The 23,610-nt window shown below is 38.4% G+C and overlaps 1 protein-coding gene across 1 annotated transcript in view; it reads right to left on the reverse strand.

Moving 5' to 3' along the window:
• LOC134612654 (solute carrier family 2, facilitated glucose transporter member 11-like) overlaps positions 1-22,564 on the reverse strand; it is a 40,416-nt gene extending 17,852 nt beyond the window's left edge. The window contains exons 1-5 of the mRNA XM_063457067.1: positions 22,542-22,564; positions 22,251-22,347; positions 2,786-2,884; positions 1,838-1,998; positions 1,228-1,352 (exon numbers count right to left, since the gene is read on the reverse strand). Of these exons, the coding sequence (XP_063313137.1) occupies positions 1,228-1,352; positions 1,838-1,998; positions 2,786-2,884; positions 22,251-22,304 (439 nt within the window). The 5' untranslated portion in view covers positions 22,305-22,347; positions 22,542-22,564. The remainder of the gene's footprint in view (positions 1-1,227; positions 1,353-1,837; positions 1,999-2,785; positions 2,885-22,250; positions 22,348-22,541) is intronic.
• Between the last annotated feature and the right edge of the window lie 1,046 nt (positions 22,565-23,610).

The following is a 23,610-nucleotide window of genomic DNA, read 5'->3' on the forward strand; positions in this document are numbered from 1 at the left end:
GTCAAGATTTTGAGATCCATGAGCCAACATTTTCGTTCCTTATCAAGCCCGACTTAACTGAATCCACCTCATTTGGGTTAACTCTTTGTGAATGAATGGATCTTGATGCTTTTGAAATCCAGCTTATTGAATTGAAGGCATCAGAATTATGGAGAACAAAATTTGCAGAACTGCATAAAACTCTGGAAGAAAATTGCACAGATAGATCAGCTGCCATTGTACAATGTTGGACCAGTCTATCTGAAAAATGTATCTGCTTGATGAAAATTGCATTTGCATTGCTTTTAGCCTTTGGGTCAATATATATCTGTGAGCAAATATTTTCACTCATGAAGATCATTTCGAATCTGCTTCAAAGCCGTCTCACAACTGCTCATTCAGAAGCCTGTGTGAAACTTAAAGGGACACTATAGTCACCAGAACATCTATAGCTTATTGAATTTGTTCTGGTGAGTAGAATCATTCCCTTAAGGCTTTTTGCTGTAAACACTGTCTTTTCATTACAGCCTAGTGATAACTTCACTGGCCACTCCTCAGATGGCGTCTAGAGCTGCTTCCTATCTCAGTCTTGCCTATCTTGGATATCACTTTATATCAATATACCTCACAACAAAGGTTTAGAAATCATTCAATACATATTAATTCAACAAAATCTAGCCAGGTTGAGTTTCTAGTCAGGTGCTTTGATTTGTACTTACTAGGATTTTTTTTCTGGTTTGATTCTCAGGTTTTTATTTGCAGCTATATAGTGTCGCCATAGGGACAAGGTTTGCTCCATGTTTCGCCAACCTTCATGTTTCCCATTGGAAAATGCTAGAGGCTTTTCTGGGGTGGGGAGTTGTCTTGTGGCGACGCTACGTAGATGACATTCTAATCATATGGAAGGTGAACATGACAGCCTTGTTTATAACCTACATTCACTTCTACTATACATGGGGAACAGATTGACATTCTTGATTTTACCTTAGACATAGAGGAAGGTCAATTACATACTAGGACATTTTTCAAACCTACTCATTGTAACATGGCAATACAAAGTATCATCTAACACCATTAGTTATGGTTAACCAACATGCCTAAAAGTCAAATGGCACGAATAAGGAGAAATTTCTTAGATATAAGATCTTTGGAAGAACAATAAAAAACTATAAAGAGAAACAAATCAGCTAATATGCTGATTTAGATTGGCAACAATAAAAGAAGATTTCCATATAGATAAAATCTTACCTGCATTAATTCCTATAAAGAATCTCCCAATGATCAAAAGTTCAAACAATCCAGCGGGTTCAGCAAGACCCATGAAAAAAGCAGCAACAATTGCAAAAAAATTATTTATTAGCAGCGTTTTTTTTCTACAGGATAAAACAAAGAAAATGTAAGCAAGGAAAAGTATTTGCATACAGTTTGTTTTTGTTTTTTTTGGGGGGGGGGGCATGGACAGAGGGAAGCAAAAGAGGACAGGGCAGAGTGACACAAATGGGGGGCACTAACAGAGAATCACAAAAGGCGAATATTAATTAAATTCTTCCTAAAGGAAGCCGTGAAGGCTTGTTTTGTGATTTTTACCTTGGAAGTTCACTTTCCTTTGATGTCAGGAGTCACGTGTTGAATTCATATTGAGTATGTAATACTATGTTAATGTATATATGTAACAATTGCAAAATCATAAAGAAGGCTACAGGAGTGTGTTCAAGAATTTGTGCAATACCCATTATTGCTGTGATTGTCCTAAATGTTAGTAAATTAAACAAGACTTTTGTCACTGCTATAGTCCATAGACCTTCTAGATCAAAGGAAATGCATAATGAAGCAGCACAGATTTACACAATATTCTTACCTGCCAAGTTTATTAGCCATATTTCCACCAATATACGTGCCAAGTAACCCACCAAGAGTAAATATTGAAACAATTGTTGACCAAATAAGCGTCAGCAACCCTTCATCTAAAGTAGTCTGATGGCGGTCATGCCAAGTGTTGTTAATAAATTTAAGAATATGCTGAAGAAATACAAAGATACATACAACATGATTAATTTAAATAATGAGAAGATATTAGATATAGCTAAAGCAGAGCAACATTTGAAAAGTGTTTCTAAAGTTAATTTTAAAATAACTAAAAAAAGCACCGTACTTCAAATATAAAGTTTCTGAATTAATAGTTTGTATCTCTATAACTAAATACACATGGTTTACCACTAACACATTACATATGTCCATCATTCAAATTTAATTTCCTATGGCTATTAACAAACAACATTCCTACCGTTGCTTAGTGTGGATAATAAAAGCAAACTATTCTATAATATTGCCCAGCATATGCAAGGCTGGGGAGGGGGCAGTTGTCACTGATGGGGACACCAGCTGTGCCCAGACAATAGCCAAGTACAGACGTAATGGTCCAGCACACCTTCAAACACTTGCTCAATGAATTTGTGTTGAAGCCATCCCTCATACCAGCAACGTTTCAGCTCTACTCTGAACCTTTGTCAAGGTCTTTTTGTTTCTATTCACACCCATCTCTCACATTTGGTTTTCTATGAGAGATCCATAGATACGATAAAAAAATGATGTATGATCAAAATATAGGATACACAGGGCAAGATCGACATTTTAATGGTAGATTACTGATACATGGAGAAATTTGGAGGACTGATCATTAGTGCTCACTTAACTATTTTTTTTTACTTTGGATTAGATGATTGGACACAATTATAATGTAATCCATAAATAGTAAGCATAAATCTATTCCCTTATTAAACACAATGTACAAAATATACAAACTTACTGTTGTAGGTGCATTAATGACAGAGAGACTGTAACCATATTGAAATGTTCCTCCAATGCCGACAGCACAGGCAGCCCAAAATAGTTTCTGTGTTGGGTGCTAAAAAATAAAATTACTTTTTCTAAATATATAATCGTAAAGCATACATAAAATATATAATTTTAAAACTCATCTTTTTAACATTATGTATCATTAAAATCAATCAGGTAGTGGATACAGAATACCCTCTACCATGGTCTGCTCAACCGTGCTACATGCAGTGACCGGCAGGAGGGGGAGAGCTGTGCAGTGCGCTCCCCTCCTGCCAGTCACCCAACTGAAGACTGCAACCCCCGAGGTCAGTGCGCCCTAGGTTGCTGCCCAGTTCGCCTAGTGGTTGCTCTTGCCCCAGATGTCATTATTAACCCCTGTAATGTCTAAATGGCTAACCCTTCTTAGAATTCACCATTTATCATCTCCCACTAATCCTCTTCTGCAATGCTATTTTACATCACATGGATGTAGACTGCAAAGTCCACTATAATACAGATATGCAAGAGAACTACATCTACTGTAAGTGAGCACTATGCCTACATACAAACAGTATTTTTACATTCTAGTTCCATTATTAGGAAGGTGCACTTCTAAAAATAAAGTTCCTGACAAATACCCATAATTAGGATAATACACTATTTCTACTTACATCAACAGTATGTCACCAAAACTATATTCCAACTTCTATGGTAATATTTAAATTAGCCCACTACCCCAATTCTGGTCTAATGATGAGTTCATTTCAATGAAATTGTTATAGTGCCTTCACTCCCATGACCTAGTATTCTAGTAGCTTTATCACTGGCAGGAAGTGAAGTGAGTATTGGGGACTAGGAAAATACAATACAACCATCTCTCCATCCTCTGCAACTATTGAAACAGACATCTCTCTCCTCTACTGCAGTCAAAAAAGAACAACGTCATCAGCATCTACAGCAGCCAAAGCCACTTCTGCAGCTAGCACTTCACCCTCTGCACTAACAATCTTGATATATGTGTTCAACGCTAAAATGATGAATCATTATATACTAAATATATTGTTATAGATAAAAAAAAGTACATTGAAAATAATTACAATAAAGTTTGTGCAGATAATGTAAAATAGTTGTTTATAGTAAATCATTACTTATATTAGCAAAACACATTAGCTACTACTTCTAGTACCCCATATTAAGCTACTTAAATTGCAGTTTAATTATCACAATCACAATGGCAAGTTGTCAGGATCGGGACAGGGATCCAACACGCAGAGTACAAACAGTAGCCAGATACGTATACCGGACCTTAGAATGGCCGGACTAACGTAAGTAGTACAGTATAGAATGGTCAAAGACAAGCCGAGGTCGAGGGTAACAGAAGACAGGTAAGCGAGAGACAAGCCGAATCAAGGGTAACAGAGATAAGCAGAGTAAGGTAAACAAGCCGGGTCAAAACCAAAAGGGATAATAGAATACACAAGCACTGAGTGACTAGAACAAGCTAGAACCACGACAGGGCAATGAGCTAATGAAAGAAGCTCTGTTAAATACCCTGTTCAGAGCAGTAACCACGCCTCCAAGGCGTCCTGATTGGTCCTGCAGCAATTGAGTGACAGGTCGTTCCGGAGGAGTGTCCTGATGACAACTTCCTGCCTAGATGCTGTAAAAGGCAGTCACTCCCTCGCGGCCGGCCTTGCATGACCGGATAGACCGTGGGGAAGGGAGCCATCAGGCCGTCTGGATGGAGGAACAGCTAAGTCTCTACCTCTTTTGGAGGTAGAGACCACAGGTACCCTGACAGTACCCCCCCTCTCAGATACGCCCACCGGGCGGAATACACCAGGGCGAGAAGGGAATCGAGAGTGAAACGCCCTGCGGAGACGGGGAGCATGCACCTCCTCCTGAGGTACCCAACTTCTCTCCTGAGGACCATAACCCTTCCAATCGACCAGATATTGCAGTTTCCCCCGGGAGATTCGAGAATCAACGATGGAATTGACCTCATACTCCTCCTGACCCTCCACCTGAACTGAGCGGGGAGGGGCGATCGTGGAGGAGAACCTGTTACATATTAATGGTTTTAGCAAGGAAACATGAAATGAATTAGGAATGCGTAAGGCATTAGGCAACGCTAAACGATACGCAACTGGGTTAATTTGAGACAGTACCCTGTAAGGTCCAATATATCGAGGAGCAAACTTCATGGACGGCACTTTTAACCGAATGTTTCTAGTACTTAACCATACTCTATCGCCTGGAACAAACACCGGTGCTGCCCTTCTACGTTTGTCAGCGTGTTTTTTAACCAGCGTAGAATTGTGCAGAAGGATTTGTCGAGTTTGATCCCACAACTTTCTTAAATTGGCAACATGAACATCCACCGACGGTATCCCTTGAGAAGAAGACTCCGAAGGAAGGATGGAAGGATGAAAGCCATAATTCAAGAAAAAAGGGCTAGAATGCGTAGAATCACAAATGAGATTGTTATGTGCAAACTCCGCCCAAGGAATCAAACCGACCCAATCGTCCTGGTGTTCTGAAACAAAACAACGTAAATATTGTTCAACTTTTTGGTTAGTGCGTTCAGCAGCTCCATTGGACTGAGGATGATAGGCAGAGGAGAAATTCAATTTGATGCCTAGTTGGGAGCAGAATGATCTCCAAAAACGGGAAACAAATTGGGAGCCTCTGTCAGAGACAATCTGGGAAGGTATCCCATGCAAACGGAAAATCTCCCTGGCGAATATCTCCGCTAATTCGGGCGAAGATGGGAGTTTAGGTAAGGGAATTCTTTAATATCCTTGCGTAAGTCAGGCCACCAAAAATCTTTAGAGACCAGCGCATAAGTCTTGCGGATGCCAGGATGCCCAGCCACCTTGCTGTTATGGAGACAGCGTAGCACCTCCAGTTGGAGAGCGGCAGGAACGAAGTGTCGATCCCCAGGGGTCTGTTTGGGTGCCAAATGCTGAAACTTCATGATCTCCGAAAGCAATGGAGAGTGAATCCTGAGATTCGTGTTCGCGATGATATTCCCCTTAGGAACTATGGAGGACAGAAGTGGTTCAGTTATAGTGGATGGTTCATATTGACGAGACAATGCATCGGCTTTAGAGTTCTTAGAACCAGGTCTATACGTAAGTACATAATTAAAGTGAGTGAGGAACAAGGCCCAGCGAGCCTGCCTGGCGGACAAGCGCTTCGCCTCCCCAATATAAGACAAGTTCTTATGATCCGTTAGAATAGTAACAGGGTATAGTGTCCCTTCCAGTAAATGTCTCCACTCCTTTAAAGCCTTAATGACCGCTAACAGTTCCCTCTCCCCGATGTCATATCTGCTCTCAGGCCCAGAAATTTTTTTAGAGAAGAAACCACAAGGGTGTAACGGTTTATCCACCCCTAACCTTTGAGACAGAACAGCCCCAACTCCTGTCTCAGAAGCATCGACCTCGAGCAAGAAAGGCAGAGTCGTATCAGGATGAACTAGAATGGGAGCTGAGGCAAAAAGTTCCTTGAGAGTCTTAAAAGCACCAAGAGCTTCCTCAGACCAGAACTTAGTATCAGCCCCTTGTTTGGTCATATTGGTAATAGGCGCAATGACAGAGGAGTAACCCTTAATGAAGCGCCTATAGTAGTTGGAAAAACCAATAAACCTTTGGATAGCCTTGAGTCCTTTGGGCAAAGGCCAGTCTAAAATAGATTGGAGTTTACCAGGATCCATTTTAAAACCTTCCCCAGAAATCACGTACCCAAGAAAGTCTACCTGAGACTGATCAAAACTGCACTTCTCCAATTTGCAGTATAGGCCATGTTGCAGAAGTTTGTGTAACACCTTTCTGACCTGTCTATGGTGAGTCTCAATCTCCTTAGAGTGTATTAGTATGTCGTCCAGGTAAACAATGACACAGTCATGCTGAAACTCCCTAAGTACCTCATTAATCAAATCTTGAAATACTGCAGGAGCATTGCATAGTCCAAATGGCATAACAGTGTATTCGTAATGGCCATACCGGGTATTGAATGCCGTCATCCACTCGTGACCTTGCTGGATTCTCACCAAATTGTAAGCCCCTCTGAGATCTAACTTGGTGAAGATTTTGGAGCCCTTAAGACGATCAAATAACTTGGTAATCAGTGGGATAGGATAGGCATTTCTGACAGTTATTTTATTCAAGCCTCGGTAATCGATACAAGGTCTCAGCGTGCCATCCTTCTTCTTAATGAAAAAGAACCCCGCCCCGGCCGGAGAAGAAGACCTCCTGATAAATCCCTTTTCTAAATTCTCCTGAATATACTCCTCTAGAACCGAGTTTTCCTGAACAGACAAAGGATATACATGGCCCCTCGGAGGCATAGTCCCGGGTAGAAGCTTAATTTTACAGTCAAATGACCTGTGTGGCGGCAAAGAATCGGCATTCTTCTTGTCAAACACTGCCCTTAAGTCTAGGTAAAGGTCTGGTATTTGTCTCTCTGTGGACTGAGTAGGATTCTCCTGTATGTTAATATTAGCTAATGGAGAAACCTTGCACAAACACCGATCCTGGCAGCCCTGGCCCCACGAGAGTATCTCCCCTAACTCCCATTCGATAATAGGGTTATGTTCTTTCAACCATGGGTACCCCAGAACTATGGGAACGGAAGGAGACGAAATGAGCAGAAGAGATAAATTCTCCACGTGTAGGATACCAACATTTCACTCAATGGGTATGGTCTCACGAAAGATAACAGGGTCTAGTAGTGGTCTACCATCTATGGCCTCAACGGCCAAGGGTGTCTCCTTTAGCTGAGATGGGAAATTGTTTTTACTAGCAAAGGCTTGGTCGATAAAATTCTCAGCAGCACTGGAATCTATCAAAGCCATAGCCCTTACTACTTCCCTCCCGCAAGTTAAGGAAACTGGTAGCAGAAGCCTGTGATCTTTATAATTAGGAGTAGAGGACAAAATAGAAACACCCAAGGCCTGTCCTCTAGAGAGACTTAGGTGCGAGCGTTTCCCGGGCGGTTAGAACAGTTCGAGAGTAAATGACCCTTAGCTCCACAATACATACACAAACCCTCTCTTCTCCTGTACTGTCTTTCCTCCTCAGAGAGGCGGGTATACCCTATCTGCATAGGTTCAGGAAGCAAAGATACCGTGGAGTCAGGACTTGGAAAAGCGGGGGCTAACCTAAAAGAAAGTCTCCGGTTCCTCTCTCGAGTGTTCTGTCTCTCTCTTAAACGTTCATCTATACGAGAGATGAACGAAATTAAATCCTCTAAATTCTCAGGGAGTTCTCTGGTAGCAACCTCATCAAGGATTACTTCAGATAAGCCATTCAAAAATACATCCATATACGCCTGCTCATTCCACTTGACTTCTGACGCCAGAGACCTGAACTCTAGGGCATAATCCACCAGTGTTTGGTTCTCCTGTTTCAGACGCAACAGTAATCTGGCTGCATTAACCTTTCTACCTGGAGGGTCAAATGTTCTTCTAAAAGCAGTTACAAAGGCGTTATAGTTATAAACTAATGGGTTATCGTTCTCCCATAATGGGTTGGCCCATCTCAGAGCTTTCTCAATAAGTAGGGTGATAATAAATCCTACCTTTGCCCTATCTGTAGGATAAGAGCGAGGTTGCAATTCAAAGTGGATACTAATTTGGTTTAAGAAACCACGACACTTCTCAGGAGCCCCACCATAGCGTACTGGGGGGGTAATGCGAGAAGAAGCACCCACTGTGGCTACCTCTAGACCTGAACCGACAGGAGAAACAGGGGTATTACGTATCTCCTCTGGTGGGTTGTTGGCACGAGATAATAGAGCCTGTAGCGCAAGCGCCATCTGATCCATTCTGTGATCCATGGCTTCAAACCTAGGATCAGGAGAAGCCAGCTGACTGTTTGTACTTGCAGGATCCATTGGCCCTGTCGTAATGTCAGGATCGGGACAGGGATCCAACACGCAGAGTACAAACAGTAGCCAGATACGTATACCGGACCTTAGAATGGCCGGACTAACGTAAGTAGTACAGTATAGAATGGTCAAAGACAAGCCGAGGTCGAGGGTAACAGAAGACAGGTAAGCGAGAGACAAGCCGAATCAAGGGTAACAGAGATAAGCAGAGTAAGGTAAACAAGCCGGGTCAAAACCAAAAGGGATAATAGAATACACAAGCACTGAGTGACTAGAACAAGCTAGAACCACGACAGGGCAATGAGCTAATGAAAGAAGCTCTGTTAAATACCCTGTTCAGAGCAGTAACCACGCCTCCAAGGCGTCCTGATTGGTCCTGCAGCAATTGAGTGACAGGTCGTTCCGGAGGAGTGTCCTGATGACAACTTCCTGCCTAGATGCTGTAAAAGGCAGTCACTCCCTCGCGGCCGGCCTTGCATGACCGGATAGACCGTGGGGAAGGGAGCCATCAGGCCGTCTGGATGGAGGAACAGCTAAGTCTCTACCTCTTTCGGAGGTAGAGACCACAGGTACCCTGACACAAGTTTGTTCTGTGTTTCTTGTCCTATTGTCTCTGTAGTCTCCACAAGTGAAAAAGAGGTTGGAACAGGGTGCAGTATTTATGTGTGAGGGAGGCTGTCTATGGTGTTTTCTTTTTTTGAAGGCTGCATGTGTGTGATGGTGGATGCTTGTGGTGTTGCATGTTTGTGGTAAGCTACCTGTGCTGTTATGTGTGCGTGGGGAGGCTGCTTGTGTGGATGTGAATGTGGGGGATGTTGCTTGTATGGGTGCCTGAAACTGGCATTCTACTTGCTTGTGGCGGGAAAGGCTCCTTGTGGGGGAAAAGGCTCCTTGTGGGGTTGTGTGTGTGTGGATGGGCTGTTTGTGGTGTAGTGTGTTTGTTTGTGTGTAAGGACTGTAGTGTTTAAGGATAGGGTCTGTAGAATGTGGGGGATAGAGGAAGACGTGTGTGGGGTATATGTGCTGTAGAGTGTGTGTAGATTGCATACCTTCAAACATTTCAAATGGGTGAGTGGGATGTGACCAGGAACAGGGCTGTTCTTAGAAATTTTAGGTGACATACTAATAACAATTTATGCAACTAAAATGTAATTTAGAATACATATATCTTAGTTACACAGACTGATTACTAAACACAGTTATTATAGTTTAAAGACACATTACAGTGCGTATTATTTTTGTGAAGTTCTGTTATACACTCAGACATACCAACAATTTGAAGGTCCTAGAAAAGAGTAACATTCAGATGGAAAAGAGGGATAGAGGGTTTGGGCCTAAAATAGGGGGTTGTTCTTCCTAAATAATTTGGGTTTGGAGGTTTAGGGATTGAGTGTAGGTAGGGTGGAGTAGTGGAGAGGGTAGGAGAGTAGTGGAGAGGGTAGGTAGGGTGGGTGGATAGAGGCTGGAGTGTGTGAGAGCAAATAGCTGTAGTATTTGGAGGGAGTGGGGGGGAGGGGTTGGAGCTGAATGGTGTGAGGCTCTAATAGAATAATGTTCTCTCTTTTATGTGAGCAAGATTCTATATATGCCCAGTAGGCATGTGCCTACAGCAGCAGTGCGGGACAAATGGGGAGCATTAGTGGGTACATGTTCCTGTCAGATGCTGACAGTCTGTAGTTCTGTGAGTTCTGAGAAGGTGCACAGGATTCCTCCTGGTATAAGTTGTCATTGGCAGTGTTTGCTAACAATGAAATCCAAGCTAGCCCAGCATGCAGTAAAAACCCCACAACAGCACCCTGCACCTGAACCTAGGCAACCCCTACTGTGTTAGAGTCTAATGGCATCAAATAGTCCATAGATGTATAATCTGACATCTGGCACTGGGTAAACACCAGGTAGTGAATGTATTGGCTTTTGGTTAACTTGCATCTATACTGGTAAATAAAAGCATTCCCTTTGATCTAGATTTTGCTGAGATCAAAATGCATAAAGCCATAAAAATATGGGACCCTTTGCTGTATGACCCAATCTTGAATTTACAAACTGTTATAATTGTGTCAGTAATCAGTATCCCTTAATGTATTGCTCTCCAGCCTCTCCACCCCCTTTGCTATATCATTCTCTTCCTTATGCTTCCCTCAAGGTGACAAAAGATTTTACCTCTCTAAATACATTAATCTTGGACCATTTCTTTTTCCACCATGTTTAGCAGGGCCAGACTAATAAAGGGGCTATTGCAACTAAAGCCAGCTTGCTTTGACACAGTGTCTAATAATCTGCTTAAATCTATAACCTGATTAGAAACTGTATCGTCTCAACTGGGCCCCAAGTCCACTGCACATAGGAGGGTTCGATAAGTTGTTATTACAGAACATTTCAATCTGAATGTTTACACTTTTACATTCTACATAGTGGGCAACTGATATTTTATCAGTTTTTTTTTTAGTTTTTTTTTTAGTTTTTTTATAGATTATTAGTTTTAATTTTATAACTAAAAATTACATACAAAAGATCCATCTGGATCCAAATATCTGCATCTTAATTTTGGTAAAATATAAAAATAAGTTTATTTGTCAATACACTACATGTGTACCTTTGTGAGTAATAGTTTGTTCTTTATTTGTCTTATATATGACTGTCAGTTATACATGTTGACTGCATCAGCCTTAAAATAATATGTTCCCTTGCCTATTCTATTATATTCAATTATCCGTTTGGTAAAATAATATAAAAATGTATCATAATTAAAAGAAAATGTGTAATATTTCATATTTCAACTTTTAATCAGAAACTATTCATCACTGAGTCATAAATGTACTTTTGGTGTGTGACTAATATGCAGAGAAAATTGGAAAAGTACAGACATTAACACCAAATTTAAGGAATACAGTAATACTGAACCATATAGAAAACATTCCAATATTGTTTGCTTTGATATAGTATAACAAATGGTAACTGTTGTAGTTTATCTTGTGATTATCACATGTAGCAAGAGGAGAGTGGGAATCATCCTATTGATGAGAAACACTGTGATGATTATGAAAACATTCTTGGGACAGCAAATTTCTCTACTAATATTATTTTTCAAAAAAAGAGAAACTGTCAAGTCCATAACTTTCTCATACCCTAATAGCTAACAAAACATTTCCAATAGGTTGTGCTAACATTAATTTGACATTATTTCTAGTTTATTTTATTTTCATTTAAATGCTTTTTTGGGCAAAACCAAGCAATATCTGCGAATTAATTAACACTTTCTGTGCCATACATGTAAACACAATGCTTTTCTCTATTAGATGCCCAAGCAAACAAACGTGCAGAGGAGGTAAGTTTTTATCTTATCTCCCCTGCATTATTCACCCCGTAAAGACTGTAATATAATTTACTTGGATGAAGAATGAAGGAACTGTTACAGTTATGCCTTAATTCTATCACTGCATAGTTGCCTTCATTATAAAAAAAATAAGCATATCATTAATTTTAAGCATGGGATGCACAGTTAATGTCCCATAGTATTGTGACCCAAGTCTAGGACAAAACGGTAATTTTGCATATGAACTATAAAGTTTAAACTAAAAAGTTTGTAGAGCTTTCAATTCTTTTTTTGTTACTTATACATTTCTATGCTGTATCCCTTATGATCAAACAAACAATCAATCAATCTGTCTGTATCTATCTATTCATCCAATCTATCTATACATCCATCCAATCTAGGTAATTGTATACCTGATGAAGAAGCTGTTTGCGCCTAAATACACATTGAACCGTTCTTTTATTGTTTTTAATTCACTTCAAGCGAATGCTGTGAGGAAACCTGGGGGGGTCTTCTGTCGTTTCAGTACTGATAGTAACTAAGCTAGCTATGTTACTCTATAGCTAGCCAACTCTCTGCAGTTTAGGGGGGAGTTACATGAGGTCAGTGGAGGAGGGTAGCAAGGAGACTACTTTTGAGTTTACTTAGGAAGGTAGGTGATTAGAATCAGCAGCAGTGTTAATGTTTTCTTTACTTCTATCTGACCCATGTGGTTCTTTACCTGTGGTCTATTTCCTGATACTTTTTCCAAACAGTTTCCACCACAATGCCATTTAGTCAATACACCAAATTATGGCCTAATCCTATCCTACTTGATTTTCTATACTTTGTTAAGATTCTAGTGCTGATTTAGACTAGGGCACTTGCCAGAGAGTGCTTATTAACTGGGTAAACTGCCATCCAGTTAGATGACTTATTTAGCACTCTGTTATTTACTAAATCAGCTTTAACCCCTTAAGGACCAAACTTCTGGAATAAAAGGGAATCATGACATGTCACACATGTCATGTGTCCTTAAGGGGTTAATGGGACACTATAGTCATCAGAACCACTACAGCCTAAAGGGACACTATAGTCACCAAAACAACTTTAGCTTAATTAAGCAGTCTGTGTGTATAGATCATGTACCTGCAGACTCACTGCTAAATTCTTGGTGATTTAGAAGTTAAATCACTTTGTATATACACCCTGTCACACCTACCTGCATGTGACTTACACAGCCTTCCTAAACACTTCCTGTAAAGAGTCATCTAATGTTTATACTTCCTTTATTGCATGTTCTGTTTAATGTAGAATTTCTTCTCTCCTGCTCTGTTAATAGCTTGCTAGACATTGAAGGAGCCCACTGTAATGTAATTCAAGTTTTATTTACAGAGCAGGAGATACATGCTTTTAAGGTAAGTTACATCTGATTGAAAATGAATCTATGTTGTTTTAATGCAGGCTGTGTCAGTCAGAGCCAGGGGAGGTGTGGCTAGGTCTGCATAAACAGAAACAAAAGTGATTTTTCTATGGCAAAGCATTGGATTGGCTGGGATAATCAAAATTGGAGGTGAGGCCAGCCATGGCATGACCAGCAAAGCGATAGAGAAAAGGTAAGTAAACTACCTTTTTTACTCCATTTTGGTGGGTGTCGGACAACTTAAACTATCAGTCTGCTTGACTGTTCCATTTATTTCATTTAATATAGTAACACATTGCATATATCACTCTGAAATCAGTTGTAGTATATTTATGTAGCTGCTCCTTTTTTGAAACAGTATAACAGATAAGTAGTTACATTTGATACAGAGGGCTATTTTTTTGGTACTTTGTGCCTTGTGTAAATAAGCAACAATATCTGCCTATCTGTTGGGTGTGCATTCACCAACAGCATGCTAATGATGCACTCTGTATGTTTTGACTGTCCTATCTAAAAATAATCTTTCATCAGTTAATTTAGCAAAATATCGAAATGCTAAATTCTCTTATAGTGCTCTCACCCTTTTTTTTTTATTCACCTCACTGTTTTCTTTTAATGTGGACTTGTGATTATAATTTAATAAAGTGATTTTGGTCATTAAGGCAAAATCCCAAACATTCTTATGCAAGGATATTCCCTCCTGAACACACATTCAGATTTAGACATTTACAAACAGACAAAGAAAGAGACACGCATTAGCAGCCAGACACAGAAGCAAATACAAATACAGCTTTGTATTCCTAACATTCTAGTGTTCCTTTAAATGTGGTATTTAAAAATAAAAATCAAATACATTTCATGTTTGTTTATTAGTTAATCTTTCTCATTTAAAAAAAAATAGTTCTATTCTGTGTTATTTTCAGAGAAGCTGTCTACATAACGTTTATTCTACCTTAAATTAGAATTGAAGTAGATTTAAATAAACTAAATTATTTGGGGGTGCCAGTAAAATCCCACTGTGACAGACCCCTGGCAGAGAATCAGGGCTTGCAGTCGGTCTAGTTCAGTAGTTTGAAAACGGACAAACTACTGAACAGAGTCAAAAGTCTTACCCTGGAGCTTGTTCCCCTCATCCAGATGAATGATCTCACCGAACAGTGCCCTTCTAAGTTGAATGGAACCGAACGCAGGCAATGATGGCAGTCCAGCGTTGTTCGGGAGTTTCTGTATCTGATTTTAGTTCCATGAGATTCATGCCCTGTGAACAAGATGGCCGCCACCTCGTGGTTGTCCAAAGGAATTGCGGACACCCAGACGAACAATTAGCACACTGCGGTGAGAAACGTTCCAAGTTGTGAATAGGTGTTAACAAGCTCCAGGGTGGTCTCTGGTTTGTGAGGTAGTCCGGTAATTGGAAGTGCCACTTTGAAAGTTCGAAGTGTGGCCATACAAGTCCAAAAAGGCACACACAGTTGATTTTAATCAGGGTTTAACACAGGGGCCATAGTCACAGGGTAGGAATCTGGCAAACAGGCCCCTCCAAAAAACAGTGACGAGGTTACTTTCGCCACAACCACTATTTTTTTAATGGGGGAATATTGTCTCCATTACCCCTAACTGATATATGACAGGTGGTGGCATGTCTTCTAAATGTTTTTCTTGTTGTTGTTTTTTAAAGGCAACTGGGCAGTAATTGGGGGGGGGGGAAAATCACCCATGAGCGTCAGGTGGGAGCTCTAATATTAATGGAGTGGAGAAGAAGCTGATTTTTTTCTTGTTTTTATTTTTGTATTGCGGTACACCGACAGGTGCATTTTCACATCAGTTTGGATTACCCAAATTGTTTTTACCGAAACTAACAGACTACATTTATCTGAATTTAAACGTCACATGGACGAAATTTGGTTAATCTGAAACAAATATATTTGAGACGAATATATTTGGACATGCCAAATCTTTTTGCCATGCAATAATCTAATCTAATGGTATTCAGATAGAATACCTTATACGATTATCATAAAATGCCTACTATTGCAAAATATGACCGTTCTCAGACTAAGAAAATATAAATAATAGTTATAATCATAATAATTATATTATTAACATTTACAGATCACAGAATTATGATGCGAAAGGTGATGATTCATCAAACATAAATTGCATAAATCATCACAAGCAGATAGCATGATAATGTCAAGAGACACTGAAACTAAACTGCTTCTAAATACACAGTAAATCAGAAGAACATAAAAAGAACTTGCTAGTGGAATCCACAAAGAATAAAGAAGTCATGAAATTGCTTACACAGCACTATGGTAGGAACTGGCAGCTTTACAGCAGCCACATTATTGAGACTATAGCAGGGTTACTTACTAAAGTGAAAAATTATATAAATTTACTGCAGATTTGAACATTTTAGGCCAAAATAAAGAGGATAAATTTGAGAAAAATTGAGTTTTTTATTTTCCATAATTTTTATTATTCCCATTATAAAAAGCTAAAAAGTAAAATCTAAGCACTGTCGGTTTTAAAGTTCATGATTGGAACATTATTAGATTACTGAAAGTGGCATCATTTCTTGACAACTGACTTATTGTCTGTTGGGTACAGGTCATTACCAATTGAATGAGCTAAGCCCTCCTGCGCAGGGTCCACTCATTGACTGAAAGAGTCAGCTGAGTGTTCTTAGGAAATGAGTGCACTGCCCGGCTCCATTCAGTGGCAGAGCTTCTGGCTGTAGAGGAAGCATAGGTGGACACCAGATGAACCCTAGGTAAGTCAAGCCATCATTGAAATTTTCAAACTTGACTGCTTACTCTGGAAGGGCACCATACACTCCTTGCACCAGAACAACTACAGTGGAATAGTCAAGTACTTGAAACCTTTTACTGTAGTTCAAAGTTGGATGGATAACATGGAAGTGAACTGATTTTCATGATTTCCTCCACAATCACAATGAATAAAAACAAGGCAGAAGAAACTGGCTTGATGAATGCAACTAATGCTGGCTGTGTCAGATGACCTGATTCACTTTTTTAGCAGGGGAAAATTATAGGTGTAACGTAGAATGTTAGGTGGTATACAGGAATCATTTTATGAAAGCGTAGAAGTGAAAAAAGGAAAGAATTTATATTTGCATACTATGACAGCAAGTTCCCCCAGGTCTTTGAGAAGGAAGGCAGATATAGCATGCAGTTCACACTATATTACATTAGACAATAAGCTTAGAGAGAGACAATACAAAACTGTGAAATGTGTTATGGAAAAATCATGCCATAAAAGAGTTCTGGAGACATAGCATTTTTTCCATGATAATCAAGATCAATTGGTTGATCAATGTATCCAGAACTATAGCATTTACATAACCTGATGCCATACACAATACTTTTAGACTAGGGTTAGTGTTAGTAGTAGTGTAGGGGTTAGTGGTTATTGTAAGGGATAAAGATTAACTTTCGGGAGGTATAGGAGTTAATGGTTAGTGCATGTGGGGTAGTGGTTAATGTTTAGTGATAGTGTAATGTAGTGTAGGGGATAATCTTTCACATAGTGTGATATAAAGGTTAAAGGGAGGACAATACTGTAGTTCAGTGAGAGTTGCAGTTCAGAATATCATCTATTTCAACTGGTGTCATTAAAGTCGACTCCCATCAGTCTTCGGTATATTGGGAACAGGCTAACCTGTACTGCACGGAGGTGAAATGGTTTCACAGCCGATGTCACTATCTGTAAACACTGTTTACATATATGCATTATCCTTCAATCACTGAGTTACAGATCTAAGGCATAATCCTTAAATCACCCCTTGAGGACACAACTTCTGGAATAAAAGGGAATCATGACGGAATATTTCCGTCATGTGTCCTTAAGGGGTTTTAATGTTATTCCAAATGTTTGCAAATTATTTTTGAACAGTAAAACAGTTCAGTTTTGCCATTTAGAATGACTTTGTAAAGATTCTGAATTTAGTGAATACATTTAGTTGTACACATTGGACAAACCAGCATTACTCACACAGTTCTGAGCTGCTACTTTATGCTCACTTTCAAACATAGTGGTGTCTATTTGTCCGTTAATACCCTATTGTGTTGGTGGTAGCTTCAAAGATTACTTTTCCAAGTACACACCAAGCACCCAGAAGTTGTGACCATAAATTCCAACGTCTATTTATAATACACGTTGCTCTTTTTTTTCTAACTAATGTATACACAAACAAAAAGTATTTTTTCATTATTTTATGTTATACTATACTTTACATTTTCTCTCTTTTCACAACATAATACTTTTATAATTGCTCCTCCCATTTGGATATTTGTCCAAATTCGCTCTTTGTTATCTTCATAACTTAATGCTGAGAGAGCATAATGAAAAAGTTATATTTTTTAGATTGTTTGAAATGTACTAAATCTAGTATAGAAATGGAGCTCTAATGGAAAGTGTTTAACAGAAATAGAACACAAACCAAGTGCAGCCTCATGAAAACTTGAATAAAAAAAAGGAACGTGGAAAGCTATTTTGTAAGAAAGTAAAACTCATGGACTGCAAACCAATATGTAGATAGAATGAATCTGGAAGGAGCAGTCAATCATTGACTTTGGTGATAGAACTGAGGATATTTAAAGTAGACATTTAGTGGATGCTGTTAGGTGGCTAAGGAAGCCTACATTTTTAAAGGTGAAACATGTTTTTGTTATTTTACACCCTCTTTTGTATAATATATTTTCTAATTTAATATATTTTAATAAGTAAATAAATATTGACTGATCACAACTTCTGGATATTTTGTGTTTCCTTAGAAAAGAGATCTTTGAACTACCACTACAAAGGAGGTATATCACTTGACAAATATGCACCATTGTGTTTGAAATTGAGCTTGAATGGAGGCTCAGAACAATGTGAGTAATGCTAGTTTATCTTGTGTACATCTGTTGTGTACATCTAAATGATTTAAACTAAAAAATGCAATATCTGTATTTCTGTAAGACTACAGATATGAGACAATTATGTGAAAAAGGTATTTCTAACAAAATCAGTGGCTTGTGTGTATCAGAGTTCACTTTTGGAGGCTCTGTTAATTATGAGTGCAGTGGTTAACACAGTTAATTTGTAAGACACATTTTAAAAGGTTACTCTATTGTGTTTTATTATTGTTTTCTGTTCAAGTTATTTGTACTGTGAAGAAGAAAGAAGAAGATAGCTGTGGATCTTAAGTATATTAAAAGTACTTTGTGGTATTTTGTTCCCAAACAGGTGAATTTGGTTGGCAAGCATTTAACACTAATGCATTTTATTCATTGCACTATACAAAAAGTAGTTTTTTTGCACATAAAGAGAAAGAGCTTGTGTAAATATAGTGCTCCAACTAAGCTATTTTGGCTTACAATTTGCAGTTCTGTTGTAAATTTTCTAAAATTCTGTTTCATTATTTTTTTTGGCACATATAGAAAGATGGTATACCTATAACATGCTATACTTATTGGATTTAAATTCTTATAGAAACATTGTGTTTGAAAATGGCACACATTGGTGTTTTGAACAGCTTTATATATAAAATTAAAAGAGCATGTTTGTTGTAAAAAATTTAAAAAATTAAGTGCTTTTTTGATCACCAAAGATTTTGTATGTCATTTTAGTCTAAGGCTTACAACTCTCTTGTCAGTTCTACATAAATCATGGTTTCATAAACCCAAATGCTTTAATCTATTCTAGATGATTGTTATAGTGCGCAAAACAACAGAACTACTTAATGGAAAAGAATGAATCTTCTTGCTCAAACCCAGATTGGTGATTAAACCTGGCAGCAAAATGCTGAGCCAAAATCAAAGGTTGTAATAAAAGTAAAAATGTATTAATAATAAAATGAGGGTGTTGGGAAATGCTACATTTTAAAAGCAGAAATCTGCCTTTTTAAGAACTTTTTTTATTATATACAGATTAAAGAACATTCCACATATTTTATTCAAACCTCATTTAATTTAAAGTTTTATCAATAAGGAACACGTGTCATAAAGAATAATAATAGTCTTAAAACACAAATGGTAGGACAGAGTTGACATACATTTTTTAATGAAGACTGACATATGAAATTAATATAAAGCATGCGTAAAGAAAAATGAAAGAAAGAACATAGAATTCAAACTACTGAAAAATGATCATTGTAAACACATCAGCATCATACACATAAGCACGTTAGCACGTCTTGATGTCTTCCGCAATCTCCATCAATCCATTGCTTTTGGTAGAGAAGGAACAGATTGGAGATACTCGTGCATGGCCAAAAGCTGTGCTCCTCCAATCAAATGCTCTTTGATTCCAGGAGTGAGTTTCATTAGATTCTAGAGGAAGTACCATCTCTGATGGCTATCATGAAAACATCCAAGTGATACACTAGAGGTGTATTTAAAGGGACACTCCGGGATCAAATACAACTGCATCTAAATGGTAAGAGGTAACGGTGTCTCCAGGGGCTTCCTGACATCATAACAACATTTAGATGAAGTTGTTTTGGTGCCTAGAGTGTTCCTTTAAGCCAGTAAAACGGCAATGTTTTATATTGCAGGGTTAAAATGACAGGACCACTGCACCTAGACCACTTCATTGAGATAAACTAGTATAACCACTTCTTTGAGATAAACTAGTCTGAGCCATGACTTTAATGGTCCTTTATTAACCCCTTAAGGACCAAACTTCTGGAATAAAAGGGAATCATGACATGTCACACATGTCATGTGTCTTTAAGGGGTTAAGTACAGGATATCCAGGTGCCAATGCATACATCGGTAAGAATTTTATTTTCTAAGTTGTGCTGATAATAGGGAGAAGCTACTTCTTTAATTCCAAGTGAAGAATTTGTTACTGTATGATAGCACATACAAGGTTAATGCAGTGTTACATCAGGGACTAGTAGAGATACATGTATAGGGAATAGAATAATGCAACTAAGATAAAGGATGCAATATGGATGCGAGATGCTGCAATGTTTTTGAGGAAAGTTCAGAATCTATATGGGGAAATATGACATAACACATTCGAAATGATCACAGAAAGTAGAACCCCCTGTAAAGATTATTGCTCATACCCTAATAGCAGCAACCTCTATTCTACCAAGCACATTTCTTCCATTTATTTCCCTGTTTTCATTTTCTTTACCCTGTTATGTTTATATTGTGTACTTTTATTTATTAGAAACATAGAATGTGACCGCAAATGTGACCGCAAATAATAGCCATTCGGGCCATCTAGTCTGCCCAATTTTCGAAATACTTGCTTTTGTCTCTTATATCCCACAAACACTTGAACGTCCTCACTGTGTTAACCTCTACCACTTCAGCTGGAAGGCTATTCCATGCGTCCACTATCCTCTCAGTAATATTTTTAAACCTTTGCCCCTCTAATTTTAGACTATATCCCTTTGTTGTGGTAGTTTTCCATAGAAACAGAGAATGTGATAACAGATAAGCTATAAACCATATTATATTATTAAACATATTATGTATATGATTAAAATGTGCAAATGTACAGTCTCTGTATATCAAATAATGAAGTTTCTTCAAAACTTCTAATCTGAGCAGATGTTTTAGTAGGATGCTTATCCTCTTATTATCTTTCCCTGGTTAAAAAGCATAGCTTCAAAGCTTTTTAGATAATCCATTTAACTCTTCGTGATCCTGTCTTGTCTCCAATGCTATGTCTTTTATAAATTCTCTCATTAAAAGTACACCTTGGTCTATCCAATAGTGACTGCTGTGCTATGCCTATACACATCGCATAATAACAATGGTAATAGTTTGGTACAAGGAAATTGCATGCCAAAATGCCCCATGGAAAACATCTGCAGTTAGCTGTTCTTCCAGCCATTTCCAACTAAAATAGACAATTTCAGTTCCCGGTTTATATACTAGGTAGGTAGACAGACAGTAGTAAGTGCTGCGGAATTAGTTGGCACTACATAAATACCAATAAAAATAATAATAATAATAATAATAATAGTGCTAGTGGCTTAAAGCATGACATTTGACTCCAAAATTAGTTTTTCTTTATTGTTTTATTTTTAGTTAAGCACAATAAATTATAGCTCACAGAAAACAATGCTGAACACCTTATACATGATTAGGCTAATACCAAAACATAGAGAGGGTTATTCACTAAACTGAGAATTCTAATTGAATTTCGAATTTAAGGTACAAATAGCTGAGCTGGGAAAGTTGTCTGAGTCAGCAATGCTTTCAGTTCCGCTACTCTGGATGTAAATGTAAAAATTCACTTTAAATTAAATAACCCTTTATACTACTAACGCCTTCATGTAGAACTTTATATAAAGGAGGGACTTAACTTGTGTTACAGATTTCCTTTGACAGTTTCCTTTTTTTTTTTTTAATTCTTTATTTTTGCACACGATAGGCAAGGCAAGAATGATACAACTTGAAGGCTTGCGCAGAAGCCAAAATACAAAAGATCAATTTTGTAAACGTAATAATTAAAATCCGCCCATATTACAAGCCACCTTATAAATGCTATACCATCGAGGATTTTGTGTTTTTTATGCAGCAACAGTATTTAAATTCCTTATTTTTGGCAGTTTCCTATCTGTACAGAGCATGTTTACATTCTTTGACTGGAATCCAAGACAAGTACTTTCTCTATACTCTGCCTATGTATCTCTCTACCTCTGAAAGCTTCTCTAACAGTTAACCTACCGTTTATAACTCGAGAAAAGTAAGGCATGCTCTGCAGATAACACCAGGACATTGAATTCTATCATTAACGCTAAGTGACATCTTGTGATCCCAAAATGAGGTCAGTTTAAAAAAAAACTCCCAGCATACAACATCCATGCAGCTCACTTACCTTGCTTCCTGGTATCTTTCTCAGCAGAGGTTGGTATTCCGGTCCTCCAGCCATGCCAGTGAGAGCACTGTTCTGTCAGGACTGAAGTGCTGCTACCCTGTTACAGATCATTTTATCCATTACAAACAATATCCTGTCTTATAAAACTCAGATAAACCATGCATGTTAAAATGAATCATGCACAACTCATTTAACAGAAGATGCTTTCACTCCAAAAGTCCAGTCGCGTTACATTCCAGTCATTTGAGCTGTAGGGAAACATGCTTAATTAGTTGCAACAATTAAACGTACCTTTTTAAGAGTTTGCCTTTAAGGGGACTTGTGTGTCTTCCTTGTGACTGCAGCTATTTTTGCTCACATGCCCATTGCTGGACCCGCAGTGCTCTTTAAGAGGTCATAGTTTAACCCCTTTCAGACCTCTCCTATCATTTACATGACAATAAGTGTATTCATGTCTTAACATCTCTCAAGGTAGAATTCACACCACTTAAACAAAACAAACTACAAAGACATGATGGCATGTGCAGACAAATAAATAACTAATTGTGAACTTATTATCCTTATTATTGTTTTATTATTTATATAGCGCCAGCAAATTTCGCAGGCTGTACAACTTATCATTGGAAGATTCTGTATCTGCAAGTCAGTGTTCCAAATTAACCCCTTACTTGCTGAACCTCACCACGCTTACTTCTACACATTGTGCAGGACTCACCCCTGTCATGCCGAAGGCTTAGCAGAGCGGGGGTCGGAAAAACCTGAATCGTCTGGGGGTGTGTCTCCCTGGGGCTGAGCAGCTGTCAGTGGGGATGGCTCCTGTCCCTCCTGTCATTCATATAAGCTGAAACGCTACCTTTACACTCCAAGCAAATACCACTCCTGGCATAACTCTTTGTTCTTTTTTCACTGTTTTCTTTTCTCACATTTTTTTTATTTTATTTTAATTTAGCCACACATTAAGTCTCTCATGCCACACGATACTAGAATAGGGCTGTTTCTCACAAATGCATACCCAGCAATGAGATTATTCTAACATACTATGAGATTTAAAGCTATATCCAACCTATGTTATCTCCAGGAATTAGCTCTCTCATTTTAAAGATTTAAAAGCGACATTGCCATATACTGATACAAATGCTTGTAATTAACTTTTAATTAACATGTGACTAAGCTTGAATTAACAGAACTTTCAGTCTAAACCCAAATCTCTTATTGTGACATAACCTTTCCAGCTTTAGACTGATAATATAAAAAATGTGCTGTCAAATCGCATGCCATATCAAATCCAATGTTACTAATCAGCTTGCCAATGCTGATGTGGAATCTCAAGAACAAATGTTAACTGTCTTTACATGCACAA

This window comes from Pelobates fuscus, chromosome 5 (assembly GCF_036172605.1).
Source record: "Pelobates fuscus isolate aPelFus1 chromosome 5, aPelFus1.pri, whole genome shotgun sequence".
NCBI lineage: Eukaryota > Metazoa > Chordata > Amphibia > Anura > Pelobatidae > Pelobates > Pelobates fuscus.